Source organism: Nelumbo lutea, chromosome 5 (genome assembly GCF_056320005.1).
Source record: "Nelumbo lutea isolate HS-2025 chromosome 5, American lotus-T2T, whole genome shotgun sequence".
Lineage (NCBI taxonomy): Eukaryota > Viridiplantae > Streptophyta > Magnoliopsida > Proteales > Nelumbonaceae > Nelumbo > Nelumbo lutea.
In genome coordinates this window covers 31,647,302-31,658,321 of record NC_142688.1, presented here as the reverse complement: position 1 = coordinate 31,658,321, position 11,020 = coordinate 31,647,302, and the positions used below count along the sequence as shown (strand labels likewise).

General features: G+C 33.7%; 1 protein-coding gene across 1 annotated transcript; it reads left to right on the top strand.

The window, feature by feature from the left end:
* The first annotated feature begins 3,664 nt into the window (after window positions 1-3,664).
* LOC148851463 (DNA-directed RNA polymerase II subunit 4) lies at window positions 3,665-10,593 on the top strand. The gene is made up of 7 exons (XM_088946151.1): window positions 3,665-3,717; window positions 4,786-4,890; window positions 6,749-6,857; window positions 6,989-7,066; window positions 7,650-7,683; window positions 7,785-7,853; window positions 10,291-10,593. The coding sequence occupies exons 2-7, from the start codon at window positions 4,842-4,844 to the stop codon at window positions 10,366-10,368; spliced, it is 417 nt and encodes a 138-aa protein (XP_088802277.1). The 5' UTR covers window positions 3,665-3,717; window positions 4,786-4,841; the 3' UTR covers window positions 10,369-10,593.
* The last annotated feature ends 427 nt before the right edge of the window (window positions 10,594-11,020 follow it).

Below are 11,020 nucleotides of genomic sequence, written 5' to 3'. Positions count from 1 at the left end.
CTAGAAAAATGAAAAGCCACATGACTAAATGGTGGGGGTTGTAGGCTAGTAGTGGGATGTGGACTTTAGTAGGAATTTCTCAGAAATTGCCACGTATTTAGTTTTCCAGAAAATAAGAATGTCACTTGTTTGAATGGTGGTAGTGGGTTGTTGGCTTTAGCAACAACTTCTCAAAAAAAATGTCACGTGTCTGAATGGTGGGGGGTTGTATCCTGAAGACATTCCTTTGGAGGGATTTCATGATAGTTACTTCTGGATTTGTGAAGCAGGCCCCACACGGATAGCCTATAATGTTTGCTCATAAACCTGAAAAGCTCAAATAAGCTATTGTTCAGCATTTTCAGCCAAGAAATTCACTTTCCAGTGAAGTAGGAGTGATCATTTTTAACTCAGCCTTTTTTTTTTTTTAATTTGGTCCCTCTTTCATTGTATATAAATGTAATTTGAACAACCATTTTTCTTATCATTCAAATCCCTCTTATTAAGTATTATATTTGAGGGCTTAACACTGATTAACATTTATTGAATACTATTTTTGACTAAAATACCCTATTTTTTAATTTAGTCTCTCTTTAAGTGTAAAGGTACCAAATGTGATTTGAGCTAGTACATTTCTCCTCATCCAATTATCTCTCATGAAGTCTTATATCAACCTAAAAATGGAATTGTTTTCTTGTTTGGTGGTGAATCAACAATTCAAACTTAAATGTGTAATTCCTTGATGTCATAATTAAAAAATAATAAATAATAAAAAATGAAAAAACACAAAAATATAATTTGTAGAAAATATTTGGTTATATCTGTAATATTGTATATTCATCGTATTAAACAAAAATAAGTGATAAATAATAAGAATAATTTTTAGGTATAAAAATATAGAAATTTTTTATAACATATTATATATACATATGCACTCTTTATTTGTGTATGTTATATTAATATTACAATATGATATAAATAATATATATTATAAAATATTTTATATTAGAAAATATCTATATAAATATATTAAGTTGAAATATGTATGAAGAAAAGCCTGAGAATGTAAGAAATGAAATATATAAGTAACTTTTGCCTTTTTCTCTTAGAAATTACAAGAATTCCACATAAAGACAAACCCCTTATGTGATTGACTTGTAATTGCCTCTATATTATTCGAAATTTACATAACTACCACATATAAAACAAACTTTTCATCTTGTAATTGCCTTTTATGGTATTTTAAAATTACAAGACTACCACATACAAGACAAACCTTCCAATTTAATTGACTCTAAGGCATTCAAAAATTATATGAATGCCACATATAAGACAAATTTACTCTCTTTACAACAATGCCTCTATGATATTCGAAAATTATAGCAATGCCATATATAATTATTTACAATTATGCCTATAAAATAAAATGTCATCCATCTTCTCTCTCGCTTAATTCTCTCTCTCCTCCTATTCCTTATCTCAACTTTTATTTATTCATTTATGTATATTATTATTATTATTATTATTATTATTATTATTATTATTATTATTATTATTATTATTATTATTATTATTATTATTATTATTATCTAAGCATTTATTTATTTAATAAAGTTAAATAAATTATTTCAAATCAATAAAATAGAAAGAGATTTGATATTGAGAAAAAGATTTTAATAGACAATTATTTATTTATTTTACTAAACTATTTATTTTTTATTATTATCTAAGCATTTATTTATTTAATAAAATTAAATAAATTATTTATAAATCAATAAAACAAAATAAATTTGACATTGAGAGAAAGATTTTTATAGACATTTATTTATTTTTTTTTATTATTTAAACATTTATTTAGTTAATAAAAGTAAATAAATTATTTATAAATCAATAAAATAAAGGAAATTTGACATTAAAAGAAGGATTTTAATAGACATTTATTTATTTATTTAGAAATAATTTACTAACAATTTATTCTTTCCCCTTGAGCCCAATATTTAGGTAGGGTTGTCAATGGGTCAGGTTCAACCTAATGGACCCGAACTAATTGAGCTGGTTCTAGTTCCAGGAACTAAAACCAACGAGTCGATTCTAGGTCTTGATGTAAGGTCCCAATTATTATTGGTTTAGAATATATATATATATATATATATATAATGTATAATATTATTAAATAAATAAATTATATATACTATACATATAATATATATAGAATATAAAATATATTATACATAAATATTTATATTCTTATTTACTATAATCGAGTTTGTCAAGTCAGACCCGATTGTCTCAAGAACCAATCGGTTTAGTTTCGGTCCAAAAATTACAAACCCTATCGAGTTCGGGTCTAGATTCGGGTCCTCAACATTTCATGTTGGATCGGTTCCGGCTCCAATTGGCTCCAACCCAGGCCTGACCTTTTGATAGTTCTATATTTAGGGCTATCAATAGGTAGGTTTGAGCCTAATATTTATGAGGAAGGGGGGGGCAAAATTTAAGTGGAATGGGGGGCCATGGTTTCCTTGGGTCCCCTTGGTTCCATCCCTGAGGTTGGGATTAAACATATTCATAGGTCACGCCGTGATGTGACCTTTTCCTTTATATCAATCAAATATATTCAAATCTAAGTTTGAGCATGACTAGACCATTGGGCCTAGATCTTGAGCCCAAGTCCAACCCCCATATAAAGCCCGAAGCTTGACCAAGAAATTGAGAAAAAATACTTGTATTCTTTATTCAACATGCACCCAATATTTAGGATTGTTAATTGATTGGGTTTGGTTCTAGATAACTTGGACCAGTCATGTCCCAATAATAAATGAATAGTTACTTATTTATTTTATTACAATAAATAAATAATTTATTTATTTTATAAAATTAAATAAATTATTATCCATAGATTCTATTTATTTAATTTACTAACGTATTCAATTAGTTTACAATAAATAAATAATTTATTTATTTTATAAAATTAAATAAATTATTATCCATAGATTCTATTTATTTAATTTACTAACGTATTCAATTAGTTAATAATTGATTTTACTAAGAAATTATTTCTCTTTCTCTCCAAACCTAATAATTCAGGGCTATCAATAGATTAGGTCTGCATTGGATAAGGACTGAACTAGGGATTTTTTATGAAGGGGCTAAAATCTAAGTGGATTGGGGGTAGGTGGGGAGTGGGGGAATGGAAAAATATACATAAAGAGTGGGCATTTATTGGGCCATAGGGGGGCATGGCTCTTTGGTATCCCACTTTCTCGACCCTGGGGTTGGGATTAAACCTTTTCATAGGCCATATTAGACTTACGTTTATATTAACGGAACATATTGAGGCCCAAGCTTGATCATGACCGAACGATTGGACCTAAATCTTGAGCTCAAGCTCGATCCCATATAAAGCCCAAAGCCCAGTTCAGCTATGCCGCTAAACCTTGCTCGTCCTCGTCCATGATCACCCATAACAATTCACAGAGGGACTGGATGTGCACGACAGAGCAGAAAATACGGACCGACATTTTTCCACGCTCCGCGTGTCTGTAGCGGGGTTGCCAAACTGTGCAGTGCGGCTGCCTACGAGCGTCTGAACTTTTGGTCTCTACTCTCTACCCAGCGTCCCAGCCTTTTTAGGCAATAACTCTCCAAGTTCGACCCTTTCTCTTCATCCCAAGTCTCTCAAATAGTGCTGGTCTTGCTGGGGCAGAAGACGTCGGCATCGAAAAAGTGTCAATCGAGGTATAATCTCTCTCTAGTCTCTGCTCTCTAGCATGAAAAGCAAGTAGCTCTTCATATCGAAGGGCTGACCCTAATTTGATTTTGAGTTGAACCTGTAAACTGATGCCGCCGCTCATTTGATGACAACCTCGACTAAAGTTTCTCTTCCGATGAATTTTCTTTCTAGCGAGTGTGAATCTATGGACGCTTTTGTTAATCAACTGCTTCGTTATTGTTGGGGGCTTTGTTATCTGTTTGACTGACCTTGCAATTTGATGGATGGATTTTTGGGATTTGTAATAGGCTAATCAAGTATTGATATGTATATACAAATGCAGATATCAAAGATAATTAATAATAAACTATTTAAAATCTTTTTATTTTCTTTTTTTCCTGGTTTACTGCTGCACCTGGTCATTTGAATGAGAGTGACAAGTAAATAACTCTTTGGTTGCAAGGCTCCATGGTTCTTGTATATAAGTTGAAGTAGTACTTCATGGGTCACACTATCCAATTTGTAGGATCGATTTAATGGTAGATGTTATTGATAGGAAGTCTCTGTTGGATATATCCATGGAATTTAGTTATACGGTGAAGTTACTCGTATAGGTGGAAATGACACCTTGGTGTATGGTTCGATGAACTTCAAATTTTTGATCAATTAGTGAAGTTCTTGTGAAAATTTATAAAGATTAATGTGTAGTATCTAAACTAGGGATAAACTAACACGTATTATCCAAGTAATGAATTTTCAATGCATAAGAATTCTCATTCAAAGACATTTTCATGCCTATATATACAAACTCCCACCGGAGATTATTTGATGAAAGGCCGTCTCACCCAACAAATTTTAAGAGAACAATCTTCTTTCTGCATTTCTAGCAGATACTTTCATTCCGCATATCCTTTTATCCTTCTTTTTACAGTTGTCAAGGAAACCCTAGCCTTCCATAAACCCATGAATCCATACTTTTTTTTTAACAGGGCAATCAATTTGTTGGAGTTATATCTTGGTTTAGAATGTGCATGGCAAGCATATTTGACTCTATTATATCATATAATTAGTTTCTTCTTGTTCTTTTCTTCCAGAAATCATTGAACATTGTGCTTCTTGAGAAAACTATCCTTAGCACTCAGTCCCCAATATGTCTGGAGAGGAGGAAGAAAATGCTGCGGAGATGAAAATTGGAGATGGTAAAATTGTAACCTTTTAATGTATTTTGTGTTGTTGTTTACTCATTTATTTATACTTTCACCATCCCTACACCATGGGTCTTCCCATTTTGGCGCATCATGCATGGTATTTATATAGATTTTCAATTAAGTTCCATTACTTAGGCTGACTTAATTGGGGACAAGAAGGGGAGCGGGGGAGAGGAGATGTGCTTAATTATCCATGGCCTTACAATCATCCAATGATCCCTTGAACTCCATCTTTGAAAAGGGACTCTTCATTCAATCACTTATTTTTGCATTATGGTTGTATTTGTTATTTATAGCAAGATTGAAGTCTATTTTTTCATGTGAAATGGAATGAGGATTATGTGTGTGTGTGGATTCTGGGGCCTGGGGTGGGAATGAGGTAAGTTTGGGTGATTAAAGATTGTATTTAAATGAGAGAAAATTAAAGTGGAAATTGAAAAGAAAGTGTGCCCAACAACAACATTGGAATTTATGTCATGAAAAGCTTTAAATAAGTTATTGTCTTGGTCAGTATTATCATCCCAAGATGCATGCTTCATGAAGCACTTATGTCATTCATTTTCTTTATAATTTCATGTAGGATGCAGGCAGTTCACCGAAGCTGTCTTTTATTTCTTAAGTTAAGGTTGTATAGAAAATACATTCTTACTATTGCTGTCATGAAACTATGTTTTACATGTCAAAGAGACTTCAAAAATTGGCCCCTCCCTTCCCTTGTGGGTTTTTGGAGATGTTTATATTAGGCACTTGCCAAGGATGGGACTTATTGAGGCCCGTATCTCAATGAAGGACAGCTTATCTTTGAACTTTTACTTTCTATTGTTTTTCTGTTGAAGCTTCCTGGTCATCATTGTATACATAGGGTTTTCCTCTTTGGGGTGAAGGGTGTGCTAGTAATATTTATTGAGATTGAAGAAAGGGGTTAAATTCGGTGGGGATGGGAGGAGCCTACATGTCACAATGGAGGATTTGACGGTTGACTCTGATGATATTCTTCAAGGTTGCTAGGGATAGATAAGTACAGCAAGGTGAAGAGGAATAGAGATATTGAATATCATTTTGGCAGGGGTCTTTAAGTGGGGCAAATCAAGACAGTAGTTGCCTAGTTGGTTTTAGGGTTGGGGGAAAAAAGAAAAGTTAAAAGGGGGGCTTGTGATCCACTTCTTGAATTTTGTGGAATAGGTAGGGGTCATACTTTAAGCTTTTCTTGGGCATCATAGGTTGTATTATGGCTGCAGAAAAATGTTTTTTAGGCTGGTTCCTTAGATTGTTATACCACTGTTACCACAAGCTATGTACTGTTTATAATCAAAAGAAGGGTGAAGAAATTGATGCCTGCCATGCCAATCATCATTATGAAAATTCCTAAATTTGGTCCCTAAAAATGAAAATCCTTGAGAATGGAAGACCAAGGAACAAAGCTGCTCAGTCTTCCCAATGACTTGACAATTCAGTTCCCCAACCTATCAAAAATCCACTTATTTTGTTCCTTCCAACTAAATGGAAAATGAGACCAACTCCAGAAGATAACCTGCCGATGCTGCTAAATCCCTTGATAGGTCATGCTTGAATAACATTTGAAATACTCCTTGGCTTATTTCAATCACCTATTATGACCAAAAAGTTTCGTGAAATAGATTGAATTGTGAAGCCATCCATTTTTTATGGATAGTTTTTAAGTCATCCATTCGTTCTGAAAATTGAGATGTTTAACATGTATCTGCTGGTTGTATGCCTATAGACTCATAGACATGCATATCTGACTTAGATTTTTTGTTGTTACACCACACAACATTTGCCTTGCAGTTACATTTGCACTTTTAACATTGAAGAGCTGTGTTCTTTTCAGAATTTTTAAAGGCCAAGTGTTTAATGAATTGTGAAGTAGCTCTAATTCTTGATCGGAAATATGAGCAGCTTCAGCAGATGTCTGATGATCCTATGAATCAAGTTTCCCAGTGAGTGTCAGTCTAATTTTCCCAGCATCTTGTCAACTTTAGGGTGAAATTTCCCAATTTAATTCTGCAGCTTCAATCTATTACCACCTATCACACCATTGGAATGTGATCACTGTTATCTTGATTTTCAGAGTATTCGAAAAATCACTGCAGTATGTGAAGCGCTTTAGCCGCTACAAAAATCCTGATGCAGTTAGGCAGGTCCGAGAGTATCCTCCAAATTTTTAGAGGAAAGTTATTGAAGTCACATTATGCAATTTTATCTGTTGACAAAATTCTATAGTGCAATCTATTTTGTAGGTTACTGGAATTGATTGACTGGTCAAGTGTTATATCTTGCCTTTATATTGTATTTTGGTGAAATAGTACCTTAATGAGATTTAGCCACAAAACATATGATTGACTGACAAAGCAATCATGAATTCATGATGAGGTCAAGACTATGAGATGATCACATTGAACTTTGCACTGCTACCATGATATCATGGGATCTTTTATTGTTATGAATTAGTCTTATGGGTCATTATACCATATGCTTTAAGAACTAAGAAGAATTTGGAAACGAGTTGTCAAATATTGAAATGAACGCATTGCTAATTGATTTCCTGTGAAGTTGTACATATGCTTTAAGAACTAAGAAGAATTTGGAAACAAGTTGTCAAATATTGAAATGAACGCATTGCTAATTGATTTCCTGTGAAGTTGTGATTTCTTATGCTTTTTATGCTTTATTGCCCCTTTAACCCTCATATTTCTCCAATATGAGCAATTAGATTCTTAACTGACCCTCAGAATCCTTAGTAGATACCAATTGGCTGAATTTGAGGTAATGTAACAGACCATCCACTAAATAGAAATCTTTTATTTTTTGTATTCTCATATGAAAACCATCTTGGTTTATTTAACTCTTTTGTTTGTCCATTGCAGCTTTGTGTACTTGGCAATCTTTGTCCTGAAACTGTGGAGGAAGCCATAGCTATGGTTCCATCTATTAAGGTAAGATCATTTATAAACCCATCCATTTTTTTTTCAACTTGATCCATTCTTGCAAGATGATTAGAGAATGATAAGACATGCTCCTATTTACTAATCACATGTAAAAAACTAATCTATTTCAAGGAGGGAGGGATGAGGGAAGGAAACCAATAAGAAATGCAAACTGAAATATTTGATGAACATCTTTTCTGGATGGCTGGGGTCAACATTGGGTAATGGCCTTTTACCACCTTTCTAGATAGAAACCTATCCTTGAAGACTTTCATTGTCTCTGATGTAGGATGACTATGACCAAGTGTGAGTATAGGAAAGTATTCATCGACTAGAATATGGTTTAGGGAATGCTTCATTGACTCAGGATGAGGGTTAAAAAGGTTCTCAGTTGTACCTGCTAACTGAAAATTCTGTTGGGTGGGAAAATAGAAAAAAATTTAAATTAATCAGTGGGGAGGAATTTTTTATTGAAATTTATAGAGATATTTAGAATGACAGATTATATGGGCTGATTTAAAACAAATACAGTCTGAACAGTTTTTCCACAGATGGAGTGATGGACAAAAAATTCTTTTCATGAGAGAAATTGCCGAATTTCCAGAAGCTATGGTTTTACATGGAGTTTTGGGATGAATTTTAGTATGAAGATCTATAGGAGGTATTCAAATGTGGAGCAATGGGAGATTGTTTGGCATAGAAGGACGGAAATGACTGAAATAGGAAAGAAAATTCAGTCTTGGATATAAACTAAAGAAAAGCATACCTGGATGAGTTTCGGTCCTTTACAGGTGTTGAATGAATTTTGATGATGAATGTAATATCTTCTTACAAAATTAGAGAGAATATAGAGAGAAAGAAGAGAGATAAAACCCTTAAATCAATCGAGGCCTCCAATCACTCTAGGGTATGGGAATCATTCACCACTCTTAGAATTAATCTATTAGAATTTGGTCAAACTCAACTAATTGATATTTAGAATGTTACATATTTATAGATTGTAGACCAATAAATGTTCTAATTGACTTGAGAGAAATAAGGTACAAGATTGCCACTATCCTACTTTAATTCAAAGGAACTAAATCCTAAACTACTTACGCAATGATTCTGAAGCTTTAAGTATAAACCAATGATAACTAGACAAATCACACTCTTGGACAGCATGTACAATGACCAAAATGCCTCTATTTGCTAAAATATAAAAAACTATTAGTGGTCAAAATCTTGTATCTAACTTGTCTCCAACATAAGTTTTCCTTGCAAATTCTACAAGAAACTTCAAGGAGTGTATATTTCCACGATATTTTACCAGGCATCCCAATGCCCTACCATTCATGGGTAAGCATCAATGAACCATAATACTTGGATACCTTCAAATGCATAGCATTCCTATATTGGGCATGATACACAAATACACAATATCACAGGAGTTTATTAAAAATGCCTTCTTTTTTTTTTTTTTGTATTACATACTACACATTACAGGGTGCACACCCACTGGTCATACCACGGAGAGTATACTTTATGGAACTAGCACTTCTAAAATATGTAGGAAACATTTTTAAACAAATCATACCATCAAAAACATGTATTTATTAGAAGCTTAATTAAATTTAGCAAGATGAAAGAACTGAGAAATGGCACTTCAAAAACCAGGTAGAAATGCATGAGATAGTCCTGTATCCCAAACCTCTTTTTGTGTCACCATTCATATCTGGGCATAGCCCATGAAACATCATATACCCATTTGGAGGTTGGAGCTTCAGATGGTTCCGTTTAGGGAGAGTTGGCCACTCCCTCAAGGAGTTGGATTTTTTTATTCTTTTTTTCGTGGTTGTATGGGAAAAAAAAAAGAGAAATGAAGGCAGCAGGAGTCTGGTACAACCATATTGGCATTTTCAGTTAAAGAATATTATTTGGTGTATTTCCCTTATTAACCCATGAGATTCGTACTGTCAATTATTCATTGGCTCATAGTGAAACCTTAAGGTTTTCTCTTACAATCTCTTTTTCTTCCTTCCCTCGTTGTCTTTCTCCAGCCAGTAAGTGAGAAACACGGTAGAGATCTCATCAGTATTCTTAGACTGTGTTGACCCAGGCAGTTCAACTGATAACCTGGATAGGTGACCTGGTCCCAGGTTTGGATGATTCGACCATGTTAACAGACCAACAACCTGGATGAACTGTCGAAGTTGCCACCCAAACAGCTTTCTGCGTCAATAGACTGTCTGGGTTTTAAAATAGGATTCTCACATGAGAGCCATCTCACCTGATCACCGCTCCCTTTAAAATCTGTTGTTGCGTTATCTGTTTTCTTTTTGCTTTTTCCTCGTTATAAATTTTAAAAGACATGAAATATTGTTAAAGCTACTGCTATATTTCACATGCTGATTAGCCGTGCTTGTTTCTGCTCTTTTGTTAATTAAGAAATTTACTTACTTTGCAGACCAGAGGACGTATGCACGATGATGATCAAATTGAGAAAATGCTGACTGACCTCTCATTGATCAAGAAATTTGAGTAATAGCCTCACAGTGTTTCTCCCTTGCAGTATCCCTTTTATAGATGCTAAGACAAATCCCATCATTTTCAGTGTGATGACTATAAAGACCCCAAGGAGTAAAAGAACTTAGCTATTCTTGTGCAATTATTTGTGGCTTATAATAGGGACCGGATTCATGTAATTATCTATACACTTCTTTGTATGTTTGCTTTATCCATCAAACATGTGGAGGATCTGGATTGGCTATTTACGAACCCCAGGCTAGGAAAAGTGAAAACAGTACAGTCAATTCTCGCCATATGAGCCCATATGATCTACTTCCTACCACCAAGAGATAAGCATGCCGATGCTGGAGAAGCTCATATAAATCTCAAAAATATATTAATACTATTATAAAACCTACGACTGATCATCATAAATGAGAACAAAAGAATCATATATTTCTTTGATATGACCAAAAGATACTAAGAATTTTGTACAAAATAATTGCAAAAGTGTTCTCTTTGGATAAAGAAAGTCCTTCCTATTATTATTGCATCCAACCAAGGAACATTTGTGAAAGGAAGATAGATAAATGATCAAATCCTAATTGCAAATGAGAGCTTGGACTTGTGCCCTAGTTGAATGGTCTTTTGTGTTGGAGGTGTTGAGATGCTTTGGATTTTGGGATAGA

Coding starts and splice junctions, on each gene's coding strand:
- LOC148851463 (XM_088946151.1), top strand. CDS start 4,842: ATGTCTGGAGAGGAGGAAGAAAATGCTGCGGAGATGAAAATTGGAGAT. Junction 4,891..6,748: donor GGAGATGAAAATTGGAGATG/GTAAAATTGTAA, acceptor TGTTCTTTTCAG/AATTTTTAAAGGCCAAGTGT. Junction 7,854..10,290: donor CTATGGTTCCATCTATTAAG/GTAAGATCATTT, acceptor CTTACTTTGCAG/ACCAGAGGACGTATGCACGA.